Below are 15655 nucleotides of genomic sequence, written 5' to 3'. Positions count from 1 at the left end.
TGACAAGCTATGTCGCCTCTTCGAGCCCCTGTTTCCATTCCTGTGAACCGCAAACAATGAGACTTTCCTTATAATGATTTTGACAGGTTGAATAAAAATCCCCATGCTATCTACTCTTGCCCCACTTTTTCTCTCTAGGCCACTATTTTTCCATTTGAAAAATGATGAGACCTTTCCGCTCTGACACTCTAGGATCATGATATTCTCCGTGTCTTATTTTAGCTCAGTGTCTGGCTCCACCCTCTGTGATTCAAGTTTGCACGGAGGTTGCACCCTGCTTTCCCTGGAAAAGGTCTCTTCAGGTTAGGTTGAAGGCATGGGGGAGGTTGCACCAAGAGGAGTCTGGGTGAGGAGCAGACACTGGAGGAGAGGATATTGGATCAGGTGCTTTGGATCTTAGTTGCTTAGTTGGAGGATCCCTTTTCAACTATTTGCACAGCCACTGAAAAGAGGGAGCTGAGTGCCGGCCCCAGGGGACAGAATGGAGATGAGACATGCAGTGGGGTTTGTTCATAAACTATCAACTGAATTACAAGGACCTGATTTGAGTTTAATTAAATTATGTTGAATTCATTTGAATTGAACTGAAGAATTGAGTCAGGATGAATTGGGGTTAGTTGGGTTGGATGGATGGAGTTAAATGTACTCGAGCTGAGTTGATTTGGACTGATTTTAGCTGAATTGGACTGAATTGGATTGGACTGAGTTGAAATTTCGAGGAGAGTAACACTCAAGAAAAAAGGCTTTAGGCCAGGCACAGTGGCTCATGCCTGTAATCCCAGTACTTCGGGAGGCTAAGGCAGGAGGATCACTTGAGGCCAGGAGTTCAAGACCAGCCTGGCCAACATGGCAAAACCCCATCTCTACTAAAAATACAAAAATTAGCTGGGCATGGTGGCACACACCTGTAATCCCAGCTATTCAGGAAGGTGAGACAGGAGAATTGCTTGAACCCGGAAGGCAGAGGTTGCAATGGGCCGAGATCACACCAATGGGCTCCAGCCTGGGCAACAGAGGGAGACTCCGTCTCAAAAAAAAAAAAAAAAAAAAAAAAAAAAGCCAGGCGCAGTGGCTCACACCTGTAATCCCAGCACTTTGGGAGGCCGAGGTGGGCAGATCACCTGCAGTCGGGAGTTTGAAACCAGCCTGAGGAACACGAAGAAACCCCGTCTCTATTAAAAAAAAAAAAATAGAAAATTAGCTGGGCATAGTGGCACATGCCTGTAATCCCAGCTACTTGGGAGGCTGAGGCAGGAGAATTGTTTGAACCCGGGAGGCAGAGGTTGTGGTGAGCCGAGATCATGCCATTGTACTCCAGCCTGGGCAACACGAGCGAAACGCCGTCAAAAAAAAAAAAAAAAAAAAAAAAGAAAGAAAAAGAAAAAAGGCTTTACTGGAACTCTGGACACTGAAGTCCTCTGGAAATAGTTTACATTGGTATCTTGGGCAACTCTCTATGAAATTATGGGCCTTGGTACCCCCATTTTATCAAGTGAGTGCTAATAATAAATCCTAGGTAGCGATGTTAGGAGATGGGTGTGAGATCACATATGCAAAAGAGGCTTGTACCTCAAAAGAAGAAAAAAAAACTGTAAACAAATATTGAACTCTAGCTAATCACAAGTGTGATGACGTAAGTAGGGTGACGTGTACTGACACCTGAAACTTACTCTGAAGTGCATCTAGACAATAAGGTAGGTTGATGGATGGTTGGACATATAGACAGATGGACAGACGCAAGATCATGCAAGTCTAGTGACCTGTTAATGGGTGACTCTAAGTGGTGGCTACATGGGTGTTCGCTATAAAATTCTTTGGACTTTTCCATTTATTTGAAAAAATTTAAAACAAAATATTGCACAGAAAATAAGGAGCCTTGTAAACTGTTAATTGCAGTTTATCAGCAGTGGTTAAAAATACAGCCTCCGGAGGCGAATTGCGTGAGTTTCATTCCCAGCTCTGCCTCTCACTAGTTGTATGGCCCTGAGCAAATGACTTCATCCCTCTGAGTGTCTGTTTCCATATCTGTAAAATGGGCTATTAATAGGATTTACCTCACAAGGTTGTTGTGAGTATCAGAACAGAGCCTGGTACCTAATTAGCACCCAGTAAGCCCTCGCTACAATGTGGTCCTCTAAAGGACGCTTTGCAATGGGCACTGCTATTTCCATTGCACATAGAAGGAAAGTGGGGCTCAGAGAGGGTCTGCAACTCCTCCCAGGCCACACAGCAAGGAAGTGGCTAGGTGGAAAAGGAACCACAGGTCCCTGGAACTGGAAATGGTCCCCCAGCCCCCAAGTCCTTAGGCTTACCCGATAGTATGAAGAAGATGCCAGAGACAAAAGCCAGAATGGTCCTCTGCGGGCGGATGTGGCCGATGTTGCTGATGACGAAGGCCGTGAACACGAGGAAGAGGCTGACCATGGGGAAGGGGGTGGCCGTGCGCACTGTCTCTGGGGAGGGGATGGGGAGAGACAGGGGTGAGGGGGGAATCTCCAGTGGGACACTTCCCCATTCCTTGACCTCTGCTCTCACCACCTCTGCCTTTTTGTTTGGCTCCTCCCTTTCCCCACTGACTCCTCCCCTTCCCCTGATATTTCCTCTGCAGACATAAGCCTGCCACGCCCCCTCACACAGGCCACACCTCCTTGGGCTTAACTCCGCCCCCTTTCTGATTGACCGCTCCTCACCAACCGGACTGAGCTCACCCTTTCAACCTTGCCCTTTCTTCTTACCTAACCACCACTCTGCCTTGCCTTCTTCCTTTCTTTCTTCCTTTTTTTTTTTTTTTTTTTTTTGAGACAGAGTCTCACTCTGTTGCCCAGGCTGGAGTGCAGTGGTGAAATCTCGGCTCACTGCAAGCTCCACCTCCCAGGTTCAAGCGATTCTCCTGCCTCAGCCTCCTGAGTAGCTGGGACTACAGGGGCGCGCCACCATGCCCAGCTAATTTTTGAATTTTTAGTAGAGAGAGGGTTTCACCATGTTGGCCAGGCTGGTCTCAAACTCCTGACCTTGTGATCCGCCTGCCTTGGCCCCCCAAAGTGCTGGGATTACAGGTGTGAGCCACCACGCCTGGCCCATTCTGCCTTCTTTCAAGCCTCCCCTCCTTCCCTTGGACCCCACCCTTTCCCTAGTCCTGCCCCCTCCCAGGACTCCATGACTCGGCTGTGATCTTGCTCTCTTGTGCCTAGGTGCCCCCACATCCCCTCACTCAGAATATTCTCCGTGTTTTCCGTCACCAAATTGATCTCCGGTTCAAGAAAATATTCTGAGGCCACACAGCGACCTTTCTCCCGACCTGGGGGGAAGAGAAACAGACAGGGCTGGATGAGAGGCTCCTAAGCTCTAGAGAGGCTGGGGGTGGGGGCAGGACAGATAGAGGGGAGACCCCAGGATGGGGGTGCAAGGCCTAACCCAAGGGTTATGAGCTGTACTACTCCAGGGGTGTTGGGAAAGGGGGTGGGTGGAAGTCTGTCTGGGATTCCTCTTTCTTTTCTTTTTCTTTTTTCTTTTTTCTTTTTTTTTTGAGATGGAGTCTGACTCTGTTGCCCAGGCTGGAGTGCAGTGGCACGATCTCGGCTCACCACAACCTCTGCCTCCCGGGTTCAAGTGATTCTCCTGCCTCAGCCTCCTGAGTAGCTGGGACTACAGGCAAGCGCCACTATGCCTGGCTAATTTCTGTATTTTTAGTAGAGACGGGGTTTCACCATGTTGGCCAGGCTGGTCTCAAACTCCTGACCTTGTGATCCGCCTGCCTTGGCCCCCAAAGTGCTGGGATTACAGGCATGAGCCACCGCCTGGCCTGGGACTCCTCTTTCTAGCTGCCCTAGAGACTCCTGCTTGAAGGAGGACAAGGCTGGAACTCTAGGTCCTAAGCAACGAAGGGGCTGTAGATCAGAACGCATGGTCCCTAAAGAGGACGAGGTCTGGGGACCAGGATTCTTACAATGAATTGGTCTTTGTGGTCCCTGGGAGGTATAGATTTTTTTTTTTTTAAGAGACTGGGTTTTGCTCTGTCACCCAGGCTGGAGTGCAGCAGCACCATCATAGCTCACTGCAGCCTGGAACTCCTGGACACAAGCAATCCTCCCACCTCAGCCTCCTGAAAAACTGGAACTACAGGTGCACGCCAGCAGTCAGAGCTAGGCAGAGTGAGATGGAGTCTCACTCTGTCACCTAGGCTGGAGTGCAGTGGCAGTGGTGTGATTTCAGCTCACTGCAACCTCCACCTCCCGTGTTCAAGTGATTCTCCTGTCTCAGCCTCCCAAGTAGCTGGAATTACAGGGGTGTGCCACCACATACAGCTAATTTTTGTATTTTTAGTAGAGACGGGGTTTCACCATGTTGGCCAGGCTGGTCTCAAACTCCTGAGCTCAAGGGATACCTCTGCCTTGGCCTCCCAAAGTGCTGGGATTACAGGCGTGAGCCACCGCGCCCGTCCCATGCATTTTTTTTTTTTTTTTTTAAATCTTGCCCATTCAGCACTGAAATTGTGCAGGGGACAAGTTCTAAACCTAGACTACAAACTTTAAAGGAAGACTCCAGAATTCCTTAGGGGTTAGGGGCCTGGAGCATTAGGGCTCCTAGATCCAGGAATAAAGGGCTAGTCATTGGGGCTCCACGTAGAAATTTGAACTTCCAGGAGAGAATCAGGATCCGTTTCTGGATTTCTGGAACTCAAGGGATGGGACTACGGCTAAGACTCTCAGACCCCAGGCAAGGCAGAAACTGTTGAGTGGAAGACGGGTGAGGGCTGTACCTGCAAAGAAGCAGACTCGCCAGAGGCCGGCGTGCAGGGCCATCTTGACTTCGGTGGTCTGGTTCTGCGGTAGCACTGTGCCTTCTTCCATGTACAGCCAGTAGTCAGTGCTGACTGCGATGCCCACCAGGAGCAGGCCGCACGCACCAAACACGCTGCTCAGCAGGGTCAGGGCGCGGCTGCTGCAGTGACTCATCCTCAGAGGCAGGGGGCGCCCTGCGGGGCCTGTGGAAGGGAAGCTACAGTGCAGAGCTCCATGGGACCGACCAGAGTGCTCGACCCCGTGCAGCGACCCGGGATGCTGGGCCCTAGCCAGAGACACTGACTCCTAAATCGAACTCTCAGATCTGACCTCCGTGGCCTGACCTATGACCCCAACCCTAGAGTCTGACCAGAGACACCAACTGTTGAGCCTCAGCCTCAGGGCTGGGCTCCCTAAACCTGCTACCTATGCTCTAGCTCCAGATCCAGATCCCCAACCCCAGAATTAGATTTCTAATCATAACTTTCAGCCCAGGCCCAGAGACTGAATCTTGGCTCCAACCATGTTTGGACCTGGGTCCCAAATACTGTGACTCCGAGCAGAAATTCTAATTTGAGATTCTCAACCCCAGAACCAGGTCCCCCTGCCCAAACCTAACCTCACCTGCTGACCTGAGACCCTAACTTAGAAATCAGATGCCAACAGAGTCCCTAACCTTGAGTGTGGATCAGTGACTCAGAAACTATTAGGCAGATCAATGATGTCAACTCTAGGACCTGGCATCCCACAGCCCTGTCTCTGTGTGCCGATCGAAGCCCCCAGTTGTGAACACCAGACTCCAACAAGAATCAATAACCTCAACTCTGAGCCAGGACCTAGATCCCAGAGCACAGGGCATTGGGCTTGAACCCTGGATGCTCTACAACTTGAGGTGGCCGGAAACTCTAACCTAGGCTACCCAGTCTTAACTCCATGCCCTAATCTGATACCCTGATACATTTTCTTGCACCCTGTCTCTGAACTACACCCAGAAATCCCCGAAGTGGGTCACTAATCAAGGATCTCTAACTCCATACCAGGGCTTCACACCGTTGACCTCAGCCCTAACTAAGACTTTGAGCAGAGGCCCCCACTTAAGTTTAGCCTCTTGGATTTGTATCTTGAGCCTAACACCCAATTCTAACACAAAGAACTTGGCCCATGACCCTCTAACTCTGATCCTGTGCCTTGACCTCATTTGATACCCCAATTTAAGATGACATCACACAACCCAGATCCTAGCTCCAGAACCCTAATTCCACCCTCCCAGATCTAGGCAGGCTCCTGGACCTGGAATGCTGGAACATCTTCACAGGCTGCTGAGTCCCAGAACATTGGAACCCAGAGACATAGAACCAGAATCTCGATTAGAGATTCCAGAATGTCAAAATCAGGAGCTGAGACTGGGTGAGGTGGTTCACATCTGTAATCCCAGCACTTTGGGAGGCTGAGGTGGGTGGATCACTTGAGGTCAGGAGTTCGAGACCAGCCTGGCCAACATGGTGAAACCTTATCTCTGCTAAAAATACAAAAATTAGCCAGGCACGGTGGCTCACACCTATAATCCCAGCTACTCAGGAGGCTGAGGCAGGAAAATAGCTTGAACCTGGGAGGCAAGATTGCAGTGAGCTGAGATAGCACCACTGCACTTCAGCCTGGGCGACAGAGTGAGACTCCATCTCAAAAAAAAAAAAAAAAAAAATCATGAATGAGCTGGGACCCCAACCACCACCAGCAATCCAGCATCCCAATCAGAGCACCCCAGTCAAACAACCGACTCTCATCCTTCCAACTAGGATTCAGTGCCCTGAACTCCAAAATCCCAAGCAGGAGTCCCAAAACCCCCTCCCCTAACACACGATCTGAAACTTCCTACCAGAGGTTCTGGACCCCGGTTTCCCATGCTGGGACTTCCAATCACAGATCCTCTTCAACATCCAGCATGGAGTCCCGATTTCATAACATTAGACTCCAAACAGGAGATCCCCAGTTCATCTCTGTGGCCTCCCCAATTCCACTTAGGAACCTAGAAATTCCAGCGAGGGAGCTCCTCAATCCAGATCTCAAGGACTTGAAAAATTCCTTACCCACGATTCTTCCCGGACCCCTGCAAGAGTTTTCCCCAAACCACGCAATCCAGTGATTTGGGGGTCTCAATTTGAGACCCTCAGCCTGTATCAACCAGAGACCTCTACATCCCTGAATACCCGGGATCTTTTTAACTATGAAGGTTGAGACCTCTCAACACTCTCCCCTACAAAGTAATCAAGACATAAAACTCCACTTTCCTTAACCAGAATTCTTCTAGCCTTGCAACTCTGCTCCACCTGAATAAAGACTCTGGAGTGTGAGACAACCCTCCCTCCTCCCCGCTCCACCCCGCACTCCCAGCCTCCAGATCCCCCCTCCTTCCCCCCCAGCCTCTTGGAGGCCTCCGAGATCCGGAGTCAGGGAACGCTCTGGCCAGCTTTTCCTCCCATCCCCCGCCTGGCGGCTCGGGGGTTTGACCGCGAGCTGCCTGGTCCTCTCGCAGCCCTGTGGGCTCGGAAACGGGCACCATCACCCTGGCCACGCTGGCTACCTCCATCCCAGGTAGCCGATCTCAGCTTCCCCTTTTCGCCCCTCTGACTCTCAGCTGGGACCTCGTCCCTTCTCCACATTCTCGCACCCCGTTTTAAAACCCAATCTTGCTCCAATTCCTCCTCACTCTCACTGGCCCGCCCAGATCTCCTTATTCCTCCAGCCTTTCCTCCTTTGGGACCCTCCCCTCAGGCCTGGAGCCTCCTCTTCTCCCTCTTTCTCCCACCCTTTCCCGGATTCAGGCATTTGAATCTCCGGGGTCCCATTCTGCAAGTCTTAAGCCCGACCTCCATCTCTCTTCCATCTCTCGGGATACCGTAACTCCCCCTTTCCGGGACCCTTTTCCAGACCCACACCCTGCTCTGGCCGGGCCTGGGTCCTCCGCCCTCGCCCCGTACCGCCTTCCTCAAGGACCCGGCCTCTGCCCTCCCCAGCCCACGGTCTCTGACTCGGACGTGAAGAGTGCAGTTTCCCACTCCGGGACCCTCGGACCCCGTCCTCCGGGATCGCCAGGCCCAGGTGTCCCTGCATCCCCCATAGCCGCTCGAATTCGGGCGTCCCGACCTCCAGGATCTCACCACCCCTGGAGCCACTCGGGTCCCTTGTTGTCAAAAACCCGGCTCGCAGCCACCTCGAGGGGCGCCCCTTCTTCCTCCCAGGACCCCCCGCTAGCGCTCACCTCGCTCAGGGCTGGGCGGACGCTCCGGGCCGCGGGCCCCGCAGCCGCATGACCGGCCCCGAGGCTTCCCCCGGCCGCCGCCGCCGCCACCGGGGTCGCCGGTGCCCGCGCCCCCCGCCCCCGCCCCGGAGCCCGGCGTCCCGGCCCCCTCCCGGCCTCCCACCCCCCACCCCCCGCGCCCGCGGCCTCACTCGGCGGACGGAGCCGGGAGCAGGAACCGGCGGCCGCTCATTGGCTACTGCGGAGGAGGGGAGGGGCGGGGAGGGAAGGGGGGAAGGATGCAGCGAGGGAGGGAGATGGGCCTTGAGGATGGGGGAGGCAGAGAGGGAGAGAGAATAGAAACAGAGGCAGAGAGCCCGAGAGGGGCAGAGGCACAAAGAGAGACAGGTCAGAGAGAGAAAGTCACGCCGAGACCTTGAGGCCGAGAAATCCAGGGACTCAGGTCTGGAGACTGAAGGAGACACAGAGACAGAGAGAGACAAGGAGGGAGAGAGACAGAGTTTAAGACCACCCCTCACCACCTAGGCGCAGAGATTCTGAGGCCCGGGAAGTGGAGAGGTCAGAGACCAGAAAGAGACAGAAAGAGACAGGGGGACGCCCAGAGGCCTGGGGCTGAGAGATGCTGAGACCCAGAGACCTTGAGCTTGGAGAAGAGACAGAGGCAGAGAGAGAGAGACAGAGAGACAGAGAGAGAGAGAGAGACTCTGAGAAGGAGAGACAGCAGGGACAACCCTGGGGGTCCCCTGACGAGGACTGGGGCTCTAGCCAGGCCTGGGGCGGAGCCTGGGGTCTGGACGGCTGCAGGAAGCGGGAGGGGGCGTCCCGGGCCGGGGTCCCTACAGCAGCGGGCGGGCGCAGAGCGGAGTCGGGTCCTGCAGCCGCCGCGGAGCCGGGAGCCGGGCCAGCCCCCCCCCCCCCGCCGTGATGTCAGCGGGGCCACTCTTAAAGGGGCAGGCCGCCCGCCGAGGGTCAGAGCGGGGGCTGGGGCCTGCTGGCACTGGACGGGGGTGTCGCGGCGGTGATGAGGGAGTGAGGGGCAGCCCCAGCATCCAGCTGGACCGGGTCATGGAAACCCAGGAGACTGCAGGGAAGAAGAGTTCCCGGGTCCGCAAGGAAGACTGCGAAGCTTTGGGGCTCAGTCCCCTCCAAACACACAGAGAAGGTACACCGCTCCACTGGTCTGGCCCTGTCCGGAGACTACATTTCCCATCAGCCCTGGCGGCAAGGAGCCGCACTTGGGGGAAGGGTCTGCCGCGAGGCCTGCTGGGAAATGCAGTCCATCTGCACGGTCCCCGGCACTCCCCAGACTCTCAAGTGGGTCAAGGAAAAGAGGCCCAGAAGGCGCGTCTGCCTGCCGTGTGCCTCCGTCGCCGATTCCTAGGCTGTCGGGTTCTGGCTGTTTTTGGTTGCTCTGGCGTGGGGGTCTCTTCCTCTGATCAGGTCTCTAGGTCTCTCAAGAAGAGGCCAGACTGATCTCCCCGCTTGGGAAGGACTTCTCCCCAGTGTCTGAGCCCGGGTGTGCATGTGAGCTTGCGTGGCTGCTCTGGTGAACACGGACGCGCTGGGTCTCTGCGCCGGGGTCGCCCCCTGGCACTCTCAGTGATCTCCGTGCCCCTCTCTCGCTGTGCACTGTCCACGTTGGTGCCCTCTGTGATATTTTCTCTCCCTGTCTCTGTCTGTCTGGGTCTCCTGCCTCTGTCTGTGCACGCGCTTCTCTGCTTGCTCCCCTGCAGTGGGTGTCTCCCCTCTCACTTTGTGGGTCTCCATGCTTTCCTTCTCTGTTTGTTTCTATGTACAGTCACTGTCCCGCCTCCACACCCCCTTCATTCTCCAAGCTTACAAGAAAATATCCAAACACTTCAGCATCAGCATCCCAAATTTATTCTCCAGCAGCTGTGGCCGGGTGGGAGAGGCTAAGGGAAGAGGAGGGGAGGAGGAGAGTTCCAGAGAGTGGCAGGCACTGGGGAGGGTTGGGGTGGGTCCGAGCCAGACAGGAGCCATGCACAGCAGGCGAGCTGCGGGGAGCAGTGATGGCTTCGGGGTGGGGAAGTCTAGAACAAAAGCTGATTGGGAGCCGCTGGGGAAAGAATCCTCCATATATCCCAGAAATCCCCAGAGCACAGCAGCGGGACGTCCTGGAGGAGGGGGGCACGTCTCCCACTCATCTAGAACTGGAGTGGAGGCGGGGGGCCTCGGAGGCTGAGGGTTGTTCTGGAACCTGAGTCTGGAACAGCCAACCCCGTGAGGCTATTTCCCCAGGGGCGGGGTCTGGGGGGAGGCATAGAACTACCAAGATGGAGTCTCGAACCTCATGGAGTTGGGGATGGTTAGTGGTGTGGTGGTGTCTCTGGGCCCGATTGGGGCAGAGTCCAGAACGCTAAGGTCAGGGAGAATATTGGGCTCCGCTCAAGTCGAACGCGGGACGGCTGTAGAGGCTGTATGGAGTTCAGAAGGCCAGGAACGCTTGGGAGGGGCGTCTAGAACCCGCGGGGGCAGAGCTGGAATGCTGGGGTGCAGGATCTAGAATGGGGCAGGGGATGGTGAAGTTGGGGGTGAAGTGGGGGGCTGCCGCCGGCACGGCGGAGGGGACGTTGGGGACACCTAGTGGCGGCGGGTGAGATTACATGACGGGCACAGGCACTGGGCTGGTGGGGCTGCGGGCATCCGGGTGCACGAAGTCGGGGTTCACGTAGGTGAAGCCCTGGAAATCGGCCTGGTCGATGCTGGCCAGGACTAGGCGGTCTGGAGGGGTCAGCGCTGGCGCCGCCCGCGTGAAGAACTTGTCAAAGTTCTCGCCGCTGCGGCCACACTGTGGGAGACGTGGGGGAGGGAAAGTTATGCAGCTCCGAGGGCTCCTCGGGTGTCCCTCTGTGTACCCCAGTCTCATCTCGTGTCTCCTGCAGAATCTCTATTCATGCTTCATGGCGTCTGCATCTCCCTTTGTTGGGGGCGGGGGGGGGGGCTCTGCAGAGGGAACCCCACCCCTACACACAGGTATATTGAGGCCCAGGAGAACCCCACCCCTTCAGAGACTAAGTTTTTGTTTCCTGGAGGGTGACTGACCGGGCGGGGTCTGAAAGGAGGCGGGATCTCCAATCGTTCCAGCCGCTCCCAGTCAATCCAGCGGAAAAAGCCATGTGCACGGATGGTAGGTTCCCCATCAGGCCCTGAGCCCAGACGCTTCCCTGGGTGCTTGGTCAGGAACTGTGGGAAACAGAGAGAGAGAGAGAGAGAGAGAGAGAGACAGACAGACAGACAGACAGACAGAGTCCCAGACAGGGAGACCCAGAGAAGGAGGAAAAAATAAACAGAGACAGGTGGATGGAGGAACCAAGAGACACAGGCATGAGATCCAGAGAGAGAAGAACAGCCAGGGGAAGCAGGCAAACAGAGGGAGGAAGGAAAAAGAAAGGAGGGAGAGAGAGAGAGAAGAAAGAAGAAGAAGAAGAAGAAAAAGAAGAAGAAGAAGAGGAAGAGGAAGAGGAAGGAGGAGGAGGAGGAAGAGGAAGAGGAGGAGGAGGAAGAAGAGGAAGAGGAGGAGGAGGAAGAGGAGGAGGGAGACAGAGAGAGAGAGAGAGACAGAGAGGAGAGAGAGAGGAAGAGGGACAGAGAGAGACAGACAGAGCGAGAGTGAGAGAGAGAGAGAGAGAGAGAGACAGGAAGAGGGAGAGGATACATGAGAATGATAGCAGATGAAATTCATACCCAGAGACCCAGGGACACACAGAGAAACAGAATAAATCATGAGGGAGATGGAGAAGGGGAGAGGGAAAAGGGGTAGGGGGAGAGACGGAAGGGGAGAGAGGGAAGGGTAGGGGGAGGGAGGGAAGGGGAGAGTGAAGGACAGAGGGAGGTGGGTAGGGGGAGGGAGGGAAGGGGAGAGGGAGGTGGGTAGAGGGAGGGAAGGGGAAGAGGGAGGGAATGGGGGAAGAGAGGTTGCAGACCCAGAGAAAAGGGGAAATAGAAATTCAGAGGGTGGTACAGAGACCCCAGGTAAGAAGGCAGAAACCCAGAGAAGGGAGAAGACAGAGGAGACCCAGGGGGACAGAGATTCAGAAAGAGAAAAGTATAGAGACCCGGGAAACACACACCCAGAGGGAGGAATAAAGACCAAATATGGGGACAGAGACCCAGAGAAAGGGGAGGACAGAAAGCCAGCAGGAGAGGAGGGTGAGATGTAGAGTGTGTGTGTTTGAGAGTGGACACAGGAGGGAACAGAGACGGGGGGTAGGGGGGTTAGACAAAGGCCCAAAAGTGTAGACAGAGATACAGAAGGAGACACAGAGAAAAGGAAGAAACACAGAGAGCCCCATCGTATGCAGTTGGAGGGGAGGCATGAGACAGAAACCAGAGAAAGACTGTCAGGGAGATGCAGAGAGAGCAGCTAGATGCAGAAGGTGCTGACATGGGCTGAAAATCTGCTATGGGCCAGGTGCTTTCTTCTGTGTCAACTCCATAACCCCTGAAGAGAGTTAAGCTCACAAAGTTTTGGTGACTCACCCAAGATTCCACAGGAAGAAAAGCTGCAGAAGTTGGGTTTACCTGACCCACCCAGTTCTAGACAGACAGACACCTGGACTTTCAGCACTTCCTGCGAGCAGGGAGCTGGGGAGTAGGAGTCACAGACAAGGATGAGACAGAGGCCATCTCCAGGCCTTGTGGCAACAGGGCCAGAAATCATTGTTCTAACAAAACCTATGCATCGTATCAACTTTTCCAACAGATGGAAGTAAAGTGACTTCAGGAATGGGAGCATTTTTCTAATAGGCACAGAGACGGTAATGGGATGTGTGGATTGTGAGCCTGGAGAAGCTGGGAGTCAGGGGGCTCTCACCCCCTTGCAGATGGCCACGGCTTCCCGGGAAAGCGACTTGGGGTAGGTGACAGTTTGTTCCATGATGGCCTGAAACAGCTCCTCCTCGTCCTCCCCATCGAAGGGAGGCTATCAAAGTGGAGGGGATAGAGAGTCAGGGACTTGCCCAACTGCCTTTCCCCAAACCTTCCACACCCTCCTCACCCCACCGTGAACATGCCTGATCCATCACACCCCCCACATGCACACCTGACCACACCCTCAGGAGAGATCGGACCAAACCACCAAAGCTTGATCTCTCTCTTTCTCAGGTTCTCTCATTTCCTATCTCAGATGCCTCAGATCTGTGCATCTCTGTACTATTCTGCCTCTCTTTACCTGCTATGTAAATCAGCAGGCTGTTAATTATGCAACATGTCAGTTAAATAGAAGAGAGGGAAAACTGTAGGAAACACCCTAAAAGCATTCTCCTGGTTGGATGAGTGGTTCACAGTCTTCTGAGGTTACAAAAAATGATACCAAGGCAAAGATTTAGAGATGGGGTTTCACCATATTGGCCAGGCTGGTCTCAAACTCCTGACCTCAAGTGATCTGCCCACTTCGGCCTCCCAAAGTGCTTGGATTACAGGCGTGAGCCATCATGCCCGGCCAAATTTTTTTTAACTTCTAACTAAAATTTAGCATTCCCTTCAGTTATGAATGCAGGCAGCAGCAGTGCTTGTGGCTTCATTATCAATAGAAATCATAGGTATTTTCTCATCACATGAGAGTTGCAGATATTCCAAATTATTAGTCATTGCTACTTCAAAATTACTGTTAGAGCTCCTTTTTACTTTACTAACATTAGAACTTACTACTTAATGAATTAATAAGAAATTGCAAATATGTCCATATTCCAATTTCAAATATTTAGACAACTGTATACATTTAATTTAGTTGGTTGTTAGATTCAATTAAATTTTAAAAGTTTTGGTGACTATCTTTCAAAATGATTGATTTCTTTTGTTTTTTTTTTGTTCTTTTGAGATGGGTCTTGCTCTGTCGCCTAGGCTGGAACACAGTGTCATACTCATAGTTCAGTGTAACCTTGAATTCTTGGGCTCAAGTGACCCTCCTGCCTCAGCCTCCCCGGTAGCTGGGACTATAGGTGCCCACTACCGTAGCCAGCTAAGAAGACGATCAAGAGGGTGGTACCCAATTTTTTTAGCTGGCAGTCCAGGAATCCAATCAAGCTGATTTAGAATGTATGTAATTGTCTAAGCTTACACAGCCAGTAAGTGGCAAAGTGAGGATTTGAACCTTGGTTTTCTGTGTATGTATTATTCTATTTTGTGCATTGAAAAACATTCTTCTGAGCAGGGATCCATAGGCTTAACCAGACTGCTACTTTAGCATCTAGGGAGAAAAAAATCCATGGTACAACAAAACAAAACAAAACAAAACAAAACAAAACAAAACAAAACAAAACAAAAAACCTGGTCTACATTAAGACAACACTTCAGAACCATGGACAGCGCTATTCCGGCACAACCTTCTGGGCTCCTTTCTAACCGGCTCCTCCTGAGATCCAGGTGCCCCTCTCTGCCTCTTTTAGCCAAGTCAGCTTCTCCCCACCTTCCCTTACCTGTCCTGCCAACATCTCATACAGCAGAACTCCAAAGGACCACCAATCGACAGACTTCCCGTAGGGCTGGTAGGCAATGATCTAGGGGAGGTGGAAGGCAGGGAATCACGATGCATTCTTTAAGAAGCCTAGGACCCCTCTGGCCTCACCCCCTGGGAGCTCTACCCACGTTAAGTGCTTTCAGCACAAGCTCTTCCCACTCTGAATATTTATTTCTCAGGTGATTTTTTGTTTCGTTTTGTTTTTTTTGACAGGGTCTCACTCTGCTGCTCAGGCTGGAGTGCAGTAGTGTGATCACGGCTCACTGCAGCCTCAACTTCCCAGGCTCAGGTAATTCTTCTACCTCAGCCTCCCAAGTAGGTGGGCTACAGGCGTGCACCACCACACCTGGCTAATTTTTGCACTTTTAGTGAAGATAGGGCCTCACTATGTTGCTCAGGCTGGTCTCAAACTCCCGGACTCAAGCAATTTGCCTGCCTCTGCCTCCCAAAGTGCTGGGATTATAAGAGTGATCCACCACGCCCAGCCTCCACTCTGAATATTTTGGCCAGGGATCTACCTTTTGGAATATTCTGGAAACAAAGCATACCTACTTCAAACATTCATTTGGCCTCAAATAGAAAGACTACCTAACGGCCAAGTCACTGGTTCCACCCACCTAGAATATTTGTGTCAGAGTCAGGAATATGTGTGTAGTTTTCAAATTTTCTTTTCTTTTTTCTTTTTTGAGATGGAGTCTCACTCTGTAGCCCAGGCTGCAGTGCAGTGGTGCAATCTTGGCTCACTGCAACCTCCACCTCCTGGGTTCAAGTGATTCTCCTGCCTCAGCCTCCTGAGTAGCTGGGATGACAGGCACACACCACCACGTCCAGCTATTTTTGTATTTTTAGTAGAGATGGGGTTTCATCATGTTGGCTAGGCTGGTCTTGAACTCCTGACCTCAAGTGATCTGCCTGCCTCAGCTTCCCAAAGTGCTGGGATTACAGGCACGAGCCACTGTGTCTGGCCTCAGTTTTCAAATTTTCTACAGATGATTCTGATTACCAGCCAGGTTTTGTGATCACTGACATTGATTATTTGGGCATGAGTCAGGTACATCCTCCCAAGTAGCTGGGACTACAGGCATGTGCTTTATCCATCTATATGTACATTCAGAACATCAGCCCCACCCTTTAACA

At 52.9% G+C, this 15655-nt stretch overlaps 2 protein-coding genes across 5 annotated transcripts in view; both read right to left on the bottom strand.

Moving 5' to 3' along the window:
• Positions 1-8939, bottom strand: part of CACNG7 (calcium voltage-gated channel auxiliary subunit gamma 7) — a 30216-nt gene extending 21277 nt beyond the window's left edge. The window contains exons 1-4 of one of the 2 annotated variants that reach the window (XM_024237371.3): positions 8041-8939; positions 4760-4984; positions 3212-3298; positions 2313-2453 (exon numbers count right to left, since the gene is read on the bottom strand). In XM_024237371.3, coding sequence (XP_024093139.1) covers positions 2313-2453; positions 3212-3298; positions 4760-4955 — 424 coding nt within the window. In that variant the 5' untranslated portion in view covers positions 4956-4984; positions 8041-8939. The remainder of the gene's footprint in view (positions 1-2312; positions 2454-3211; positions 3299-4759; positions 4985-8040) is intronic. The other variant, XM_054538962.2, reaches the window with a different exon arrangement.
• A 967-nt stretch (positions 8940-9906) lies between these two features.
• The window catches only part of PRKCG (protein kinase C gamma), a 28052-nt gene continuing 22303 nt past the window's right edge, over positions 9907-15655 (bottom strand). The window contains exons 16-20 of one of the 3 annotated variants that reach the window (XM_054538957.2): positions 14478-14558; positions 12875-12982; positions 11104-11244; positions 10665-10849; positions 9907-10560 (exon numbers count right to left, since the gene is read on the bottom strand). In XM_054538957.2, coding sequence (XP_054394932.1) covers positions 10518-10560; positions 10665-10849; positions 11104-11244; positions 12875-12982; positions 14478-14558 — 558 coding nt within the window. In that variant the 3' untranslated portion in view covers positions 9907-10517. Of the gene's footprint in view, positions 10850-11103; positions 11245-12874; positions 12983-14477; positions 14559-15655 lie in introns of all 3 variants that reach the window. The other 2 variants (XM_054538961.2, XM_054538958.2) reach the window with 2 other exon arrangements.

The sequence above is a fragment of the Pongo abelii genome, chromosome 20, assembly GCF_028885655.2.
Source record: "Pongo abelii isolate AG06213 chromosome 20, NHGRI_mPonAbe1-v2.0_pri, whole genome shotgun sequence".
Taxonomy (NCBI): Eukaryota; Metazoa; Chordata; class Mammalia; order Primates; family Hominidae; genus Pongo; species Pongo abelii.
The sequence above is the reverse complement of the archived record's forward strand: the minus strand, read 5'-3'. Positions and strand labels throughout refer to the sequence as shown.